At 43.0% G+C, this 20,122-nt stretch overlaps 1 protein-coding gene across 1 annotated transcript in view; it reads left to right on the plus strand.

Moving 5' to 3' along the window:
• Positions 1-15,569, plus strand: part of LOC109867031 (copine-8-like) — a 75,768-nt gene extending 60,199 nt beyond the window's left edge. Inside the window, exons 11-20 of the mRNA XM_031801092.1 lie at positions 394-469; positions 714-770; positions 1,312-1,373; positions 2,455-2,501; positions 2,780-2,961; positions 3,351-3,478; positions 6,387-6,489; positions 9,071-9,128; positions 13,059-13,132; positions 14,061-15,569. Of these exons, the coding sequence (XP_031656952.1) occupies positions 394-469; positions 714-770; positions 1,312-1,373; positions 2,455-2,501; positions 2,780-2,961; positions 3,351-3,478; positions 6,387-6,489; positions 9,071-9,128; positions 13,059-13,132; positions 14,061-14,267 (994 nt within the window). The 3' untranslated portion in view covers positions 14,268-15,569. The remainder of the gene's footprint in view (positions 1-393; positions 470-713; positions 771-1,311; positions 1,374-2,454; positions 2,502-2,779; positions 2,962-3,350; positions 3,479-6,386; positions 6,490-9,070; positions 9,129-13,058; positions 13,133-14,060) is intronic.
• The last annotated feature ends 4,553 nt before the right edge of the window (positions 15,570-20,122 follow it).

The raw sequence follows: 20,122 nt of genomic DNA on the forward strand, positions 1-20,122 counted from the left end.
GAGGAGGTTGGGAGGATGAGGAGGTTGGGAGGATGAGGTCACAGCTGGTAGGTACCAAACCTGTTCATGGGTGTCTGACACTGAGTAGGGTTACATGCACACAGTAATATGATTATTGTGGATAGTCAGATGAATATAATAGTTTGTTTAAATCTTTTGCCTGCTTTACAAGAAGAACAGTGCTGCCAGATGTGCAGATCAAATACAACGCTTGAAAACCAGGTGTTTTAATCACCGTATCCTTACTTCGATTATGACCTTACGCCGATTAAGATAAGCAGAGTAAGGTGTCTACATGACTAATGCCATACTCAGCCTACTGCCAGAATCAGTTTAATATCGATTTATTAGTGTGTATGTAACTGTACTCAATGTGTGTGTTTGCTCACCCAGGCATGACTTCATTGGGGAGTTCAGCACCAGATACAGGGAGATGTCAAGAGGCCAGTCACAGTTCCACACCTATGAGGTAAAAAACACACACACAAACACACAAACACGCACACCTTTTCTCAGCTGTTTACCCAAACAATGAACCTTCCAGGGTATTGCACTAATTGTCTAAGCAATAACCTTTGCTCTCCCGCATCCATCTGCTTTCATGGCCTAGTCAGCCTATTAGATTGAGGAACAGAATTCAGTTAGACAGGCTTTATTTTCAACTTACGATCAACGAGACGAATTGAACCAAGCCCTGTTCTCCTTCTCTGCAGGTGGTAAATCAGAAGAAGAGAGACAAGAAGAAGAAGAGATACCTCAACTCAGGAACAGTGAGTTAATACCCTCTTCTACTCCACCTACCTTTAAACCCTAGCAATCCCTTAATGGGATTCTATCAATGTGATTCTGCACTTACGTATCTGTGCCTGTTCATAGCCCAAAGGAGTCACTGTTGAAAGACTAGTCTAGTCCTGCACTCTGTGTGCTGTTGCCAACTTTTCTATGGTTGTTGTGCCATGTTGAAATAGGTGTACTCTATTGTGTACTCTATGGTGTATTCTATTGTGTACTCTATGTATTGTTTAAATAGGTGTACTCTATTGTGTACTCTATTGTGTACTCTATGTACTGTTGAACTAGGTGTGCTCTATTGTGTACTCTATGTACTGTTGAAATAGGTGTACTCTATGGTGTACTCTATTGTGTACTCTATGTACTGTTGAAATAGGTGTGGTAATACTGTAGTTCCACTGAAATCCCAATGTGTTTTAAAGGGATAGTTCACTTTTATAAAGTTTTAGGCTTATTATAAAGTCGGAAATAAGCTAAAACTTCAAAAAGTATCCCTTTAACCTCCGAACATGTTGCCAGGTAACCCTGCTGTCCTGCCTGGTGGACATGGAGCTCACCTTCCTGGACTACATCAAAGGGGGGTACGTTACAAAGTTTTGTTTTTAATTAAAGTCTCATTTGATTAGGGACACATTAAATTAAAGTTGTATTTGATTAGGGACACATTGAATTAAAGTTGTATTTGATTAGGGACACATTGAATTAAAGTCTCATTTGAATAGGGACACATTGAATTAAAGTTGTATTTGATTAGGGACACATTGAATTAAAGTTGTATTTGATTAGGGACACATTGAATTAAAGTCTCATTTGATTAGGGACACATTGAATTAAAGTTGTATTTGATTAGGGACACATTGAATTAAAGTTGTATTTGATTAGGGACACATTGAATTAAAGTCTCATTTGAATAGGGACACATTGAATTAAAGTTGTATTTGATTAGGGACACATTGAATTAAAGTCTCATTTGAATAGGGACACATTGAATAAAAGTTTAATTTGAATAGGGACGCATTAAATAAAAGTTGAATTTGAATATGGACACGTTGAATTAAAGTTACATTTGAATAGGGACACGTTGAATACAAGTTGAATTTGAATAGGGACACATTGAATAAAAGTTGAATTTGAATAGGGACACATTGAATGAAAGTTGAATTTGAATAGGGACACATTGAATACACAACAGTCAGATGCATTGCACCATCACTCTTTAGCCTACACCTAATTTCCATTGCTAGTCCCAAGATCTGTGTTAAAATGTTTAGTACTAGCTTTCCATGTTGTATTGTTCATTTTGACTGTGTACCCCATGCAACCTGCACATTTTTATTTCCAAGCAGCTACTGTAAAGTACATAATGTATTACTGCAATAGGTTATACTAATTTAACTGAAACAATTTCCATGGTAACCTCTTGATCTAGCGCTAAGCTCACTTACATCCCCAGTGGTAATTGAAGGTAGGAACAAACTCCTAGTTAAGTGGATTACTAATCAGCTCGTAGGCCTATGTTCATTTTGCAGGTGACAGCAGTTACTGACAACTCATAACCCCTTGTCAATTAATTGAGTTAGTCGGATCGCTTTGAATCGTGATGTAATTGAATGTAGTATGACTGACGCTTCAATATCTTTACTGTTTGATTTTGTCTTGCAGGACTCAGATTAATTTCACGGTGGCAATTGATTTCACAGCATCAAATGGTGAGTGTGTCCAAATCTGTTTTTAGTTCTTGTCAGCCCTTGAGAACCCTGTGCCTGTGTGGCAGTAAGGTAATATCCATATGTTTTGAATGTTGGTGTCAGAAAAGGGTAAGAAGGAAGAATTTGTACCACCAGCATTACAGCTACAAGGCTTTTTTTCAAGACAATTCTCAATGGTAGAAAGCTGCTTAATAGTTTGTAATGTATGAACAGCATCCCCTCTTTCCAACTACACAATAGTGTGGACCTCAGTTCTACTGTGTTGGGTTTGTGTCCAGGTAACCCGTCTCAGCCCACCTCCCTCCACTACATGAGTCCGTACCAGTTGAATGCCTACGCCATGGCTCTCAGGGCCGTGGGGGAGATCATCCAGGACTACGACAGTGACAAGATGTTCCCTGCTCTGGGCTTCGGAGCCAAGCTGCCCCCGGACGGACGCGTCTCGCACGAGTTCGCTCTGGTGAGGAGACAGGAGACACCTCCATCCATCCTTACATCCATCTATCCCTCCTCCTTCTTACCTGCCACTCTCTCGTCAGTCCTGGTTCTGGACCAGTGAAAGAAGTAGTTCCTAGTAGTTCCTGTTCTAACCCTTCCTATCCAGATGTAGTGCCCATGCCGCCTTAGGGGCTGGCAGTCATTCCAGCTGCTCAGTTGGGGAACACTCTCCCCAGAGGGGCCCAGCCTGAGACCACGACAGGCCCCATATGCATTCATATAGGCATTAAGGATTTACTGAGTCAGTCTTTTAACAATGGACTGCATGGAAAGAGGGAGAGAGGGAGAGAGGGAGATTTCTATGTTGTCTCGCTCATGTTCCTGATGTTTGTTCTGTGTGTTCCTGTATAGAACGGGAACCCTCAGAACCCATACTGCAGTGGGATCGAGGGAGTGATGGAGGCTTACTACCAGAGCCTCAAGTCTGTCCGCCTCTACGGACCCACACACTTCTCCCCTGTTATCAACCACGTGGCCAGGTACTGTAGGTCATACACACACTCACACCAGAACTAACCACCATGTACAAAGAGCATTCCCAGTGCGATTCTATTGAACTCCTACTGTGGTCCTTCAGTGTGGTACAATAACCTGCTATGATCAATAGATAGCCGCAGTGTGTTCCACAGTGACCTGTGACTCCTCAGGGAAAGACCAGATTAAAATAAATGCTGTAATAGCTCAGCCGTCCCACTGAAATCAATACTAACTATGGTGGCATGAACACACACGGACACACACACACCTACGCACGGACAAACACCCACGCACGCAGGCATGCACACATGCACACGTCTTGTCTTCTCAGTTTGAGAAAATTGTTTGTGCTTTGTGTGCAACCGCTGAGCACACCGTGGAGATCAAAGGTCAACATAGGTCTGCCTGTCAGACGGTGATCAGAAAGGAACACTCTTTTCACACCCACTCACAGAACAGTAAGTAACCACACATGAAAGCAGTAGCTCAAGCTATGATTGGTGAAACTACCACGTCCGTTTATGATGTCACAACAAAGAAGTTACTGTTTTACTTCGTCGGACATCATTGCATGCTCCTATCCTCCATTTCATCAACACAACCGAAACAATAACAAGGGCGCTGAGGGGGGTCGAACAGTGGCGCTGTTTCTCCCTTTATTGGATTTCAGCTTTAAGTGTGCGTCCCAATTGGTCCCATAGGCTCTGGTCCAAATGAGTGCACTATATAGGGAATATGGTGCAGTTTAGGACGCACTCTTAATGTCACATCTCCTCACCATCACACAAATAGATGCGAGGACCCAGTTCAGATTAGATTACAACATCACACCGGTGTCTTTATATGAGAAGAAAAAAATGTTCTGAAAAAAGGGACACACACAAGACGAGGATAAAACATCCAGCTTCCAACGTAATCCCTTACTTATTGCAGCAATAAAATAAACTGCAAACGCAAGCAAGAGGTCAGAGGTCTTCTCCTCCTCTGCATCCAAAGTTATTCAATATTGTCCTTCAAAAGTATTCATTCAACGTTGCATGCAGATAGAATGGTTGGTGGTTGTTGAAAACAAATAAGGCTCGACCAGTGGACAGACACTATGGGAGACATCGTGAATAATGTTAATTTTATCCGAGCAGAAGAGAATTGTACTCGGTGCCTCGCTGTCTCTCCGTAGTGTGCAGTGTCCCCGTGCCATACATGCTCTACTTGATATTCACTATTGGGAAATCTTACCCAATCATCTATAAACACACACAAGATTGACTGTAACAAGCTATCTCCCCCATCCCTCTTTGCTCCTCAACTCCCATCTATTTCCTGGTGTGGTCAGACCGCCCACGTGGCCTAAGAATAGCCTTGCAGTTCATAGCTCATTTATTCTCAGTGATACCAAAACACACTGAGGGAAACCATTTTCACCCAAATAAGTGTCTCTAGTGTCCAACGAGATCATCATACTCGCACGTGTGGCTGTATTTATTTGCCACTCAGATGGTGTGTACCCCCCAGGGTTACAGTCCATGTATGGGTCTCAACCATCAGCCAAACCAATGACTAAACCATCACTAACATTGAGTGGCTGCTGCCAACATACTGACTCAAATCTCTAGCCACTTTAATAATTAAAAATTGGATGTAATAAATGTATCACTAGTCACTTTAAACAATGCCACTGTATATAATGTTTACATACCCTACGTTACTCATCTCATATGTATATACTGTACTCTATACCATCTACTGCATTTTGCCTATGTCGTTCGGCCATCGCTCATCCGTATATTTATATGTACATATTCTTATTCATTCCTTTACACTTGTGTGTATAAGGTAGTTGTTGTGAAATTGTTAGATTACTTGTTAGATATTACTGCACAGTCGGAACTAGAAGCAGAAGCATTTCGCTACACTCGCATTAACATCTGCTAACCATGTGTATGTGACCAATAAAATTTTATTTTATTTGACTAGAGGTCCATGCAAGAGAATAGACAGATTAGTAAAAGAGTGGTCATAGGCTAACACAAAATATGCTTCATAGCAGGGGTTGAAACCTAAATTGTTTTCCAATCATTTTGTTCTGAACAGAAGCAGTATTTTTTTGGTTCCTTTCAGTTTGCTTAATGTTGGACAAAAGCTAGCTAGCTAACGAGCTTGTGTGTGCAGAGCGGCACACAATTAAAAACACGCCTTCTTTTTTGTGGTTAATAAATCTAATATGAGTAATGATAACTATAGTATCCTTAACTAGCATTGGAAAAACTTAATCCATTCTTCTGTAATAAAAAATCACTCTCTAATTTCTGAATCACGCTTGTAACGTCAGTAGGCTACAGTAGCCTATGCTTCAGAGGGGGAGGGACATGAGAAGGGGGAAGGGTAGATTGCCTACACACACACACACACACACACACACACACACACACACACACACACACACTGGCAAAGATTTCCAGCTGGCAGGCAGACACTGGAATAAGTTTCTGAGTGACAGAGTGAGGGCTTTGCATAGGCGCTTTGTTGCATTTTTTGTGGGACTGAAACAAATGCTGGACTGTAAAATAACGTGATTACCCGGTTCTCATGCTTTTAAAATAATGCTTCTATTCTAGAACAGTATATTTTATTCGGTTTTCGGTTCTGTTCCCTGAATCGGGTCCAACCCCTGCTTCATAGATACATTTAATTAATTGATTTATGACATTTGATATTGTAGTCATTTAGGGAACGCTCTTATCCAGAGAGACTTACAGTATTATTGATTACAGTATTATTGCTTACACGCTGCAACTCATATTGCTCTCCTCCCTGCTCTCCTCCCACCAACCTCTCTGTTTCCCCTCCCCTCCCCTCCACTCCCCTCCACTCCCTTCTCCTCTCTCTCGCTCTCCGCCCCCCCCCCTCCAGGTATGCACAATCAGTGAAAGACGGCTCCCAGTACTTCATCCTCCTTATCATCTCGGACGGCGTCATCACCGACATGGCTCAGACCAAAGAGTCTATCGTAAATGTAAGACATCTCAAACTTACTATTAATTAAAGGCCCACTCTTACAACATTTTGTCAGCCATTTTTATACATGTAAAATGTATGCTATAGCCTACACATCTTCATGAGTTAGAGTGGTTACATTTATCCAGCCCCATCCCCCAGTTATATAGCAAACCAAGTGGCGGGTCTGGATTTACAGTTAGGGAAAAAAGTATTTGATCCCCTGCTGGTTTTTCACGTTTGCCCACTGACAAAGAAATGGTCAGTCTATAATTTTAATGGTAGGTTTATTTGAACAGTGAGAGACAGAATAACAACAACAACATCCAGAAAAACGCATGTCAAAAATGTTATAAATTGATTTGCATTTTAATGAGGGAAATAAGTATTTGACCCCTGTGCAAAACATGACTTAGTACTTGGTGGCAAAACCCTTGTTGGCAATCACAGAGGTCAGACGTTTCTTGTAGTTGGCCACCAGGTTTGCACACATCTCAGGAGGGATTTTGTCCCACTTCTTTTTGCAGATCTTCTCCAAGTCATTAAGGTTTCGAGGCTGAAGTTTGGCAACTCGAACCTTCAGCTCCCACCACAGATTTTCTATGGAATTGAGGTCTGGAGACAGGCTAGGCCACTCCAGGAACCTTAATCTGCTTCTTCTTGAGCCACTCCTTTGTTGCCTTGGCCGTGTGTTTTGGGTCATTGTCATGCTGGAATAATTCAATTCCATTTTCAATGCCCTGGCTGAGGGAAGGAGGATCTCACCCAAGATTTGACGGTACATGGCCCCATCCATCGTCCCTTTGATGCGATGAAGTTGTCCTGTCCACTTAGCAGAAAAACAGCACCAAAGCATAATGTTTCCACCTCCATGTTTGACGGTGGGGATGGTGTTCTTGGGGTCATAGGCAGCATTCCTCGTCCTCCAAACACGGCGAGTTGAGTTGATACCAAAGAGCTCCATTTTGGTCTCATCTGACCACAACACTTTCACCCAGTTGTCCTCTGAATCATTTAGATGTTCATTGGCAAACATGTATATGTTCTTTCTTGAGCAGGGGGACCTTGCGGGCGCTGCAGGATTTCAGTCCTTCACGGCGTAGTGTGTTACCAATTGTTTTCTTGGTGACTATGGTCCCAGCTGCCTTGAGATCATTGACAAGATCCTCCCATGTAGTTCTGGGCTGATTCCTCACCGTTCTCATGATCATTGCAACTCCACGAGGTGAGATCTTGCATGGAGCCCCAGGCCGAGGGAGATTGACAGTTCTTTTGTGTTTCTTCCATTTGTGAATAATCACACCAACTGTTGTCACCTTCTCACCAAGCTGCTTGGCGATGGTCTTGTAGCCCATTCCAGCCTTGTGTAGGTCTACAATCTTGTCCCTGACATCCTTGGAGAGCTCTTTGGTCTTGGCCATGGTGGAGAGTTTGGAATCTGATTGATTGATTGCTTCTGTGGACAGGTGTCTTCTATACAGGTTAACAAACAGAGATTAGGAGCACTCCCTTTAAGAGTGTGCTCCTAATCTCAGCTCGTTACCTGTATAAAAGACACTTGGGAGCCAGAAATCTTTCTGATTGAGAGGGGGTCAAATACTTATTTCCCTCATTAAAATGCAAATCAATGTATAACATTTTTGACATGCGTTTTTCTGGATTTTGTTGTTGTCATTCTGTCTCTCACTGTTCAAATAAACCTACCATTAAAATTAGAGACTGACCATTTCTTTGTCAGTGGGCAAACGTGAAAAATCAGCAGGGGATCAAATACTTTTTTCCCTCACTGTAGTTGCTTTTCAAATTAAGAAGAAGACCTTCAACATTCAACTCCACCACCACTTACGGTACCACTTACTCAGTCATTCTTGGTGGGTGGACCAATGTTGATAGTGTTTAATGTCCCTCTGTCTATGTTGAAGTAATGCTGTTTGGAACGCCCTGACTCAAAAATTGTGTTACATGGAAATAGAAATTGCTGCTTTTCGTTAAACAATTTTCCCTACGTGCTGTAATGTGATTGTGGGGTACGATATGTGAACTATGAGTTTCAAGCAACCCCAGAAATAGATGTTCCTCATATTTCTGCCAATTTAATGTTCACCTAAATGGCAATACAAAATTATGAAACATAGTGATGTGTTAATCTATCATTCTTTCTCACAAACCTTTGGCAAATGGCTATCCACTCAAAATTGCAATGCAATAGGTGTCCGCTATGGGAGGAGATGGAAATAAGGTTCATTTATAAGATGTCAGACTGGCTGGGGTTTAAATGCAAGTTGTACATGCATGAAATGACAGAGGTGTCAATCCTACAAAGGCTTGGCAAAATGTGGGAGCCAAACCACATAAAGGAGCAGAATTGGAAAACATTGACCACTTTGTGACAGGCAGTTTCTACCATTTTTCTCTGAGAAGGAGAACTTGTACAGTATTTACAGTATTGTCAATAATTGGGGGTATTTCTCCTGTGGCGTTTTAGATAACGATGGTTATTGACGTTGGCATTGAAAGGAACTTGTTTTCTCAAGCTCTCTTTTTTTGTTGACACCTCTCTTTCTCTTTATTTGTTTCTCTCTCTCCCCCCACCTCCAAAGGCGGCTACTCTGCCCATGTCAATTATAATTGTCGGGGTTGGACCGGCGGAATTTAATGGTACAAAAGGAATAATGGAATGTGTGTGTGTGCACCCTTGTGTGTGAGTGTATGTGTGTGTGTGCACCCGTTTGTGTGCACCTGTGTGTGTATGTGTGTGTGTGCACCTGTGTGTGTATGTGTGTGTGTGCACCTGTGTGTGTATGTGCACGCATTTGTGTTTCCCTGCGTTAAATCCATTATTTGCCCCTCACCCGGTTCTCCCTCTCCCCTGCTTCTCACCTTTCCTTTTTCTATCCTTCTTTCTTACCCCTCCCTCTCCATATCGCGTCCCTCACCCGGTTCCCCCTCTCCCCTGCTTCTCACCTTTCCTTTTTCTATCCTTCTTTCTTACCCCTCCCTCTCCCTATCGCGCCCCTCACCCGGTTCTCCCTCTCCCCTGCTACTCACCTTTCCTTTTTCTATCCTTCTTTCTTACCCCTCCCTCTCCCTATCGCGCCCGTCACCCGGTTCTCCCTCTCATTTGCTACTCACCTTTCCTTTTTCTATCCTTCTTTCTTACCCCTCCCTCTTCCTATCGCGCCCCTCACCCGGTTCCCCCTCTCCCCTGCTTCTCACCTTTCCTTTTACTATCCTTCTTTCTTACCCCTCCCTCTCCCTATCGCGCCCCTCACCCGGTTCCCCCTCTCCCCTGCTTCTCACCTTTCCTTTTTCTATCCTTCTTTCTTACCCCTCCCTCTCCCTATCGCGCCCCTCACCCGGTTCCCCCTCTCCCCTGCTTCTCACCTTTCCTTTTTCTATCCTTCTTTCTTACCCCTCCCTCTCCCTATCGCGCCCCTCACCCGGTTCCCCCTCCTGCTACTCACCTTTCCTTTTTCTATCCTTCTTTCTTACCCCTCCCTCTCCCTATCGCGCCCCTCACCCGGTTCCCCCTCTCCCCTGCTTCTCACCTTTCCTTTTTCTATCCTTCTTTCTTACCCCTCCCTCTCCCTATCGCGCCCCTCACCCGGTTCTCCCTCTCTTCTGCTACTCACCTTTCCTTTTTCTATCCTTCTTTCTTACCCCTCCCTCTCCCTATCGCGCCCCTCACCCGGTTCTCCCTCTCCCCTGCTACTCACCTTTCCTTTTTCTATCCTTCTTTCTTACCCCTCCCTCTCCCTATCGCGCCCCTCACCCGGTTCTCCCTCTCTTCTGCTACTCACCTTTCCTTTTTCTATCCTTCTTTCTTACCCCTCCCTCTTCCTATCGCGCCCCTCACCCGGTTCCCCCTCTCCCCTGCTTCTCACCTTTCCTTTTACTATCCTTCTTTCTTACCCCTCCCTCTCCCTATCGCGCCCCTCACCCGGTTCCCCCTCCTGCTACTCACCTTTCCTTTTTCTATCCTTCTTTCTTACCCCTCCCTCTCCCTATCGCGCCCCTCACCCGGTTCCCCCTCTCCCCTGCTTCTCACCTTTCCTTTTTCTATCCTTCTTTCTTACCCCTCCTTCTCCCTATCGCGCCCCTCACCCGGTTCTCCCTCTCTTCTGCTACTCACCTTTCCTTTTTCTATCCTTCTTTCTTACCCCTCCCTCTCCCTATCGCGCCCCTCACCCGGTTCTCCCTCTCCCTATCGCGCCCCTCACCCGGTTCCCTCTCTCCCTATCGCACCCCTCACCCGGTTCTCCCTCTCCCCTGCTTCTCACCTTTCCTTTTTCTATCCTTCTTTCTTACCCCTCCCTCTCCCTATCGCGCCCCTCACCCGGTTCTCCCTCTCCCCTGCTTCTCACCTTTCCTTTTTCTATCCTTCTTTCTTACCCCTCCCTCTCCCTATCGCGCCCCTCACCCGGTTCTCCCTCTCCCTATCGCGCCCCTCACCCGGTTCCCCCTCTCCCTATCGCGCCCCTCACCCGGTTCCCCCTCTCCCTATCGCACCCCTCACCCGGCTTCCCTCTCTTTTCCTTTCCTTTTCTATCTCACTCTTTCATATCTCTCTCTCATTTGCTTCCCATCCCCCACATTGTTTATCTTTCTAAATGTCAATGCTCATTTGACCCAACAGTCTACAGAAATGTGTCATCATTTCCCTTCACCTTTTTGTAGTAACAGACCAAGTCCTCGCCTTTCATCTCTTATCATCACTCCAGCTCCATGATAAACACAATCATTCTTTATGAGCAATTAGCCTTTTAAAGTCAACAGTCCTTTAAGATTATCACGCTTACAAAGTCAATGTGCACAGTAGAATGATGTCCCTCCCTGTTCCACTACACATGGTTGCTTTCCCTTATACAGATGTAGGATCTTAATTTGATCACCCTGTTGCAAGAGAACTTTCCTGCAATGAAGGACATTTAAAGCTTGTAGTGTATTTGAGGTTTAAAAAGGCTTCTGAAGCTTTGTATTTTCGATTTGGAAATTTCAAACTTAATTTTCCCTTACAAAAAATGTATCAATGCCTACAACAACAAAAAAGTTGATGCTGCAGGATTATTTTCCTGCTTTAGCAAACAGGCTAAAATTAAGATCCTGGATCTGTGCATCAGTGGAGGCTGCTGAGGGGAGAACGGCTCATAATAATGGCTGAAACGGAGCAAATGGAATGGCATCGAACACCTGGAAATCATGTGTTTGATGTATTTGATACCATTCCAACTATTCCACTCCAGTCATTACCACAAGCCCGTTCACCCCAATTAAGGTGCCACCAACCTGCTGTGCTGTACATATCCCACCACATACTTCACCACACCCGGCTGGGCTGCAACCTGGTCTCAGAGAAAAACGTATGATATTTTACTCAAATCCATGCCACCCCATTTAGTTGAATATGTTCGTTTACGCTAGGTTACATTAGATTGGCCTACCAATATAATAGTGGTCGTACAATATAATACAAATTGTAGGGTGTATAATATCCTACGTCTTGATCGCATTTTACCCGTTTAGTATGCTATATTACATTCGACTTCCAGGTGTCTGTTTCTCAAACTAGACACTCTAATGTACTTGTCCTCTGCTCAGTTGTGCACCGGGGCCACCCAATCATATTTCTATACTGGTTAGTGCCAGTTTGCGCTGTTCTGTGAAGGGAGTAGTACACAGCGTTGTACGAGATCTTCAGTTTCTTGGCAATTTCTCGCATGGAATAGCCTTCATTTCTCAGAACAAGAATAGACTGATGAGTTTCAGAAGAAAGTTCTTTGTTTCTGGCCATTTTGAGCCTGTAATCAAACCCACAAATGCTGATACTCCAGATACTCAACTAGTCTAAAGAAGGACAGTTTTATTGCTTATTTAATTAGCACAACAGTTTTCAGCTGTGCTAACATAATTGCAAAATGGTTTTCTAATGATCAATTAGCCTTTTAAAATGATCAACTTGGATTAGCTAACAGAACGTGCTATTGGAACACAGGAGTGATGGTTGCTGATAATGGGCCTCTGTACGCCTATGTAGATAATCCATTAAAAAAATAGCCGTTTCCAGCTACAATAGTCATTTACAGCATTAACAATGTCTACACTGTATCTCTGGTCAATGTGATGTTATTTTAATGGACAAAAAAAAGGACATTTCTAAGTTACCCCAAACTTTTGAACGGTAGTGTATGTTTACTATGTTATGTCTTGTCAAAGTAATGTAACCTAACGTAAAGTAACATGTCATGCTAAATGGTTTTGCTCTAAGACCAGGCTGGTTCATCACTCTCCCAGTACTGTGCAGTAACTTACAACCAAGGATTTCACGGCTCTACACACACATTTACGGTACTCAAACAACATTGCATGGCAGGCAATGAAACAGTGTCATCTCGTGTAGCATGCTCACTGGCTCTCTGTGGTAATGTAGCGTGTGTAGTTAATGCACACGGACGACAGTGCAGCATGTGTAGTCAACGATGTGTCATGCTCTGTGGCACTGATGATGTTGCCATATTGATGTGGGCTTTGTTCTGACATGGCATGGATGACTGATGTGCTTCTCTCTCTCTCTCTCTCTCTCCTTCTCAGAAATGATTGAGCTTGATGGAGATGAAGAGAGGATTTCATCTCAAGGGAGGTTCGCAGAGAGAGATATTGTTCAGGTATTATGGAGCTTTCTCATACACGCAGTTTCATTGTCTCTGGAAATAGGCTGACATTCTATAGAATGTGTATATCATGTATGTGTACTGTATGAAAATGGCCTATGTGAATGGCTTCTCTCTCTCTCTGCGTCTTTCATTCCCCCCTCGTTCTAATCCACTGTCTTTCTCCCCATATCTTCACTGGTATTCTGTTTTTCTCCCCTTTTCTTCACATGTATTCTGTCTTTCTCCCCATATCTTCCTATGTATTCTGTCTTTCTCCCCATATCTTCACTGGTATTCTGTTTTTCTCCCCTTTTCTTCACATGTATTCTGTCTTTCTCCCCATATCTTCCTATGTATTCTGTCTTTCTCCCCATATCTTCACTGGTATTCTGTTTTTCTCCCCTTTTCTTCACATGTATTCTGTCTTTCTCCCCATATCTTCCTATGTATTCTGTCTTTCTCCCCATATCTTCACTGGTATTCTGTCTTTCTCCTCATATCTTCCTATGTATTCTGTCTTTCTCCCCATATCTTCACATGTATTCTGTCTTTCTCCTCATATCTTCCTATGTATTCTGTCTTTCTCCCCATATCTTCACATGTATTCTGTCTTTCTCCTCATATCTTCCTATGTATTCTGTCTTTCTCCCCATATCTTCACATGTATTCTGTCTTTCTCCCCATATCTTCACATGTATTCTGTCTTTCTCCTCATATCTTCCTATGTATTCTGTCTTTCTCCCCATATCTTCACATGTATTCTGTCTTTCTCCCCATATCTTCACATGTATTCTGTCTTTCTCATCCTCTACACCACTTCTCTACCATTATTGTTTTCTAATGGAACCACTGTACTCTTTCTCTTACTGTCTCCTCACTACTTCTCTTTCTCCCCTCTTCTCCGTTCCTTCTCTCTTCCTTCCCCCTTCTCTCCATCCAGTTTGTTCCGTTCCGTGACTACATCGACCGCAGGGGGAACCACATTCTCAGTATGGCCCGTTTGGCCAAAGAGGTCCTGGCTGAGATCCCTGACCAGTTCCTCTCCTACATGAGGACCAGGGGCATCAAACCAGGCCCCTGTCCCCCTGCCTACACCCCCACCCCCGCCTTGCACCCCCTCTTCACCCGACGGGTCAGCCGAATCTGAAGGGTAAGACGCCCCCCCGACCTCTTCCTCTTTTGCTTCTTCTTCTTCCTCACTGGAGTCGTTTCCACGCTCATGTTGCACCTTTGTGGACTCTGGGATTCCATCATCCGTGGCATTACTCAGCCCTTTCTGTGGAGAGGACAGACCGCCATCATCCCTCAGGAAGGACTTCCACTGAGAGGTCAGAAGTTAGAGGTCAGAGGACGCAGTTTACTGGTCTGACCCAGGAGGTGGGTGAGTCACTGTAATTGACGAGCCAGGAGCAGCATCCAATCTGTGGAGAACCTTTCAGAAGCACATTTCTGATCTGTTATTTCTACGTCCTGCTCTTCCTCTCAACTTCACTTCTCTTTCACCAAGTCTCTTTCTAAATGTTTACAAAAGTTGAGGATGACGAGGAGGATTCATACTCGTGGACACATTTTTATTTCTCTCTGATTTGTACTCCAGATGCTCCCTGGCTCTCCTTTTTTTAGCCACAGAGACTGGTGGTAGCGATGATGAAGAGGACGAAGATGATGCTGATGATGCTGATGATGATAAGCCCAGGAGCCACATCCCATGTGTGGTGTTTATTTCTTTTTTTACGGAGCATGTTGTAGTCCTAGTAGAGAAGCATGCAGTTAAAGTCCTGCACTCAGGGCCTCCTAGCTGATCATTTATTTTACAACTACCACCTTTGAAGACAGTACCTTCACCACCTATAATCTTCCCACTATATTACGCTCTGTTGTCCACCTACCTTGACTCAAAGGGGACTTCCTTCAGAGTCTGGTCCTATCAAATACAGCAGGGACTAAACCAGCCTTATTCTCTTTGTGTCCCAAATGGCACCCTATTCCCTACATAGTGCACTACTTTTGAGAGCTCCGGTCAAGCGTAGTGCACTATATAAAGAGTAGGGTGCCTCTTGGGATGCAGAATCTATCCATTGGATACATTCACAGTCGCCATGCTCACAAGAATTCTGGAATAGTGGAATCTCCATCCATGCATGGGAGTTAAAAACATACTTACCTGTTAGTTACACCACCACTTCCATGTGTGTCCTCTGACTCTGGAGTTCAGTGAGAAAATGTTGTTTTGTATTTTCAGGAGCATTCTCTCTTTAGTTTCTACCTCTTGCTTCACATCATGTCACTAAACCCTGTGGATGGATGTATGTGTGTTTTGGAAAGGCAGGATGTTAAGCAGTAATATTTCAGTCTACCTTTTGGTTCACAACGCCGCCTTTGTCTCTCACTGAGTGAAAACATTTTACATTTACGTTCAACATTTTACTAGCCTACACTACCAGTCAAAAGTTTTAAAACACCCACTCATTCAAGGGTTTTTCTTATTTTTTTCTATTTTCTACATTGTAGAAAAGTAGTGAACATATCAAAATGATGAAATAACACATTTGAAATCATGTAGTAACCAACAAAAGTGTTAAACAAATCAAAATATATTTTATATTTAAGACTCTTCAAATAGCCACCCTTTGCCTTGATGACAGCTTTGCACACTCTTGGCATTCTCTCAACCAGCTTCATCTGGAATGCTTTTCCAACAGTCTTGAAGGAGTTCGCACATATTCTGAGCACTTGTTGGCTGCTTTTCCTTCACTCTGCGGTCCAACTCAACCCAAACCATCTCAGTTTGGTTGAGGTCGGGGGATTGTTGAGGCCAGGTCATCTGATGCAGTACTCCATCACTCTCCTTCTTAGTAAAATAGCCCTTACACAGCCTGAAGGTGTGTTGGGTCATTGTCCTCTTGAAAAACAAATGACAGTCCCACTAAGCCCAAACCATATGGGATGGCCTTCCACTGCAGAATGCCATGGTAGCCATGCTGGTTAAGTGTGCCTTGAATTCCAAATAAATCATAGACAGTGTCACCAGCAAAGCACAACCACACCATCACACCTCCTCCATGCTTCACGGTGAGAACTAAACGATCATCCACTCACCCACACCGCATCTCACAAAGACAAAGAATGTCCATTGATCGTGTTTCTTGACCCAAACAAGTCTCTTCTTCTTATTGATGTCCTTTAGTGGGGGTTTCTTTGCAGCAATTCGACCATGAAGGCCTGATTCACACGGTATCCTCTGAACAGTTGATGTTGAGATGTGTCTGTTACTTGAACTCTGTGAAGCATGTATTTGGGCTGCAATTTCTGAGGCTGGTCATTCTAATGAACTTATCCTCTGTGGTAGAGGCAACTCTGGGCCTTCCATTCCTGTGGCGGTCCTCATGAGAGCCAGTTTCATCATAGCACTTGATGGTTTTTGCGACTGAACTTGAAGAAACTTTCAAAGTTCTTGAAATGTTCTGTATTGACTGACCTTCATGTCTTAAAGTAATGATGGACTCTTTGCTTATTTGAACTGTTCTTGTCATATGGACTTGGTCTTTTACCTTGGTCTGGTTACTACATGATTCCATATGTGTTATTTCATAGTTTTGATGTCTTCAGTATTATTCTACAATGTAGAAAATAGTAAAAAATAAAGAAAAACCCTTGAATAAGTAGGTATTCTAAAACGTTTGACCAGTAGTGTATATCAGAACATAATTACAGCACTTATATAGTTGCATTCAGTTTGTAGATTCATTCCAGTTTCCACTCTCAATTTGCTCAGAAAACCTGGCAGTTGACCAAGAAATGAGATCCTCTGGTTATTTCCTTCTATTTCAACATGATTTAAGATCGCCATTCCTCATAGCAACAACCCTTAGTTCAGTGGCTTCAGTTCAGCTTAACCTAGTGTATGGCAAAGTGGGGTGAGGTGGAGGTGATTTCAAAGCCAAAGCAAAATGTCCCCAGCCATAATTAATTATCACCGCAATATTAGGTTTAAAGGTCTGTGGAAGGGTGTGTACAGACTGCTCAACCTCATCATAAATGTACTAATTTACTGGTGGAACACCGCAGACAGTGCACCATGAAATATATGCATAATACACACTATCAACAAGTGTTCACAACAAGGCCGACTTTAAACACCAACAATCAGTGTGATATTAACCGGACTATAAAAAAGTTGACCATGAATGCAAACTATGCCAGAGAAATCCTACACAGGCATTGAAATAAAAGGCATACATCAAAGCACTGGCGGATGCCAGGAGAACACTACCTGCCCCAATGCATAGTGTCAACTGTGAAGTTTGGTGGAGGAGGAGGAGTAATGGTCTTAAAGCTACAGCATGCAATGACATTGTAGATGATTCTGTGCTTCCAACTTTGTGGCAACAGTTTGGGGAAGGCCCTTTCCTGTTTCAGCATGACAATGGCTCTGTGCACAAAGTAAGGTCCATACAGAAATGGTTTGTCGAGATCTGTGTGAAATAACTATTGTAAATTGTCACTCCACATGTAAAAGGTTGCCGTCCCAATGCTATAGGCTATATGAAGTCACCCTTGTAGAACGATGCATACAGAGTGCTGAGACAGTATCTCCTGCGATTCTCACCAACATTGTCTTGTGCTGTTGCTGCTCATTTCTTAATTTGCCTGTCTGCATTACTCGCCAGGGATGAGAAAATGTTGACTAGGCGGCTCTGAGAATATTGAAACGTATCAACGAACGAGGCAGTTTAGAGAATATTGAAACACTTTTTTATAAACAAGGCAGTTCCGAGAATATTGATTGTAACATAGTAGCCAACGAGGGGGCAGCTCGCGCACATTTTTACACAGGCCAGCTTGTCTCTGTCTGATGTAGTTGCACTATCTCGGTGCTCATTGTATAAAATAAAATAAACATCCAGGCAACCACACTATATATGAATTGCGGCAAAGTTGCTTCCTATTTCAGTCACGTCTTTGGTCCCATTCATGTGGGTCAAACAAAAACACTCTAATGATTGACTGACTAATAGTGCCTCCCACAATGCAGGCAATGGCTGAAAGTTGCAGCTGGTGAGGAGCAACTGCAGAAAATGTAAGTCGACTGCAATCGAAACTTCATGACCTTTGAACACATGGTTGTTGTAATGTTCATGCAGTCGACATGTAGTCTGAGGATTTTTATCCCCATAATGCAACACACTTTGAAAGGGACAAAAGTGATCCGATTGAACACGGCCACGATCTCTGCTCTCTGCTTTCTAAAAGTGAGACAAAAGGCACACAGGCTGGCAGCTGCTCTCTGAGTGATATTCTGCATGGTCCTAAAGCTAGCCATCCAGTACACTAAACAGCGGTTTCATTTTAGTCGGGATTGGAATGGGATTAGTCTACTTTTTTTTGCCTACTTTACTTGTTTGGTCTTGAGCTAGGGTATGGTAACCGCCATACCCAACTGACGCCCCTGCCTTAGTTACACCTTAGTGATTACATTTTTTGTTTGTTATTTGCGTTCATATTTCTCTCTCGTTGGGTTGAATTACTCAAACTCAATCAGGTAAATGCTCTGTCACTTTTCACCCAGCTCTATATGACAGTGTAGCGGTAAGAAGTCAAAGCACCAAAACATTGTCTGCCTCTCAAATGGCACCGTATTCCCTATATGGTGCACTACTTTAGACCAGGTCCCAAACCGGACTGTAACCATATAATTAATATTATATTGCTATGGAACTAGACCAAACCAGCCTAGACTAGATACAGTATGACCAGACAAGAAAAGCACCTTCCATTTTAAAGCTTCACACTGGAGAGTTGAACAGCATCTGCCTAGGACTGGGACTCTGGCTCTCTCTTGCTCCCAAACAGAAGGCTAGGGCATTTTATTATTTATCACGACAAGATGTCAACTTCATCTCACACACTCACGTATACGTACAGTATATACTGTATATGTATTTCTGTATGAAACATGCATTAAAAACTTGCATAACATCTAGAGAAGAGGGTACACAAACAGCAAACATGTCTTATATTCTCACATAATGAAACATTCTATAGAACAGTCTGTGGAACATTCTACAGAAAATGTTATGGAACATTCTATGGAACATTTGAAGATAAACAACACTATCAGCCAGTTCTCTGCTTTATATTGAAATATCACTTCACTCCCACTTGGTTTACCATCCATTTCAGTCAACTATAGATCTATATTCATGCTGGAGCTACTAAATTAGGGAAATAAACTCATTTCAGGCTCATTTTCATCTGTTTTATAGGTGGCTAACACTAACGTTAGCCAGCTCTAGGGGTTAAGGTTAAGGTTAAGAGTTATGCTAAAGTATTAGGTTTAGGGGAAGAGTTAGCTAAAAGGGTTAAGTAACCTTCTGTCTTATGTAGCCATACCAAACGTAACATATCATATTAATTTGAGTGCCCCACGTTTAATATGTTATGTCTAGTCTGTGAGACCAGTCTGGTTTGTCACATGCACTTGCACACCGCTATATGTGTGAAACCAAACAGACGGTCTCTTCGAGTCTATGAAAATGTATAAAACATAATATAGAGCATTTATTGGAACAGAACCCTGAAGGTGTTCATATGGCAAACAAGCCCCACACTTCTGGTTGATAAAAAAAAACAGCTTTAATGAATAATACATGTCATCGCCTCTTCCCACAGACAATGATGTGATGTGTGTCTGTGTCACTTTGCCAAGATGATAACGTGAGCTTGATGGGGCCGATCCAGTGACTGCACAGCTACAACAGAACGTTAACGTTCTCCTTTGATTATTTGTGAGCTGACTGACAGTATCTGAATGCCTCAGAAAGCCCATGTATTCTTCTACACGTGACATGATCATTGTTTACCTGTGATAATCAAGTGATTTATTATTGAATGCCTGTGATAATCAAGTGATTTATTATTGAATGCCTGTGATAACACTAATGCCCTAGTGTTTTTATATAATAGCATGCATCATGTTTCGCATGGATCATTTTCTATAAC

This window comes from Oncorhynchus kisutch, linkage group LG22 (assembly GCF_002021735.2).
Source record: "Oncorhynchus kisutch isolate 150728-3 linkage group LG22, Okis_V2, whole genome shotgun sequence".
In the NCBI taxonomy this organism is placed as follows: domain Eukaryota; kingdom Metazoa; phylum Chordata; class Actinopteri; order Salmoniformes; family Salmonidae; genus Oncorhynchus; species Oncorhynchus kisutch.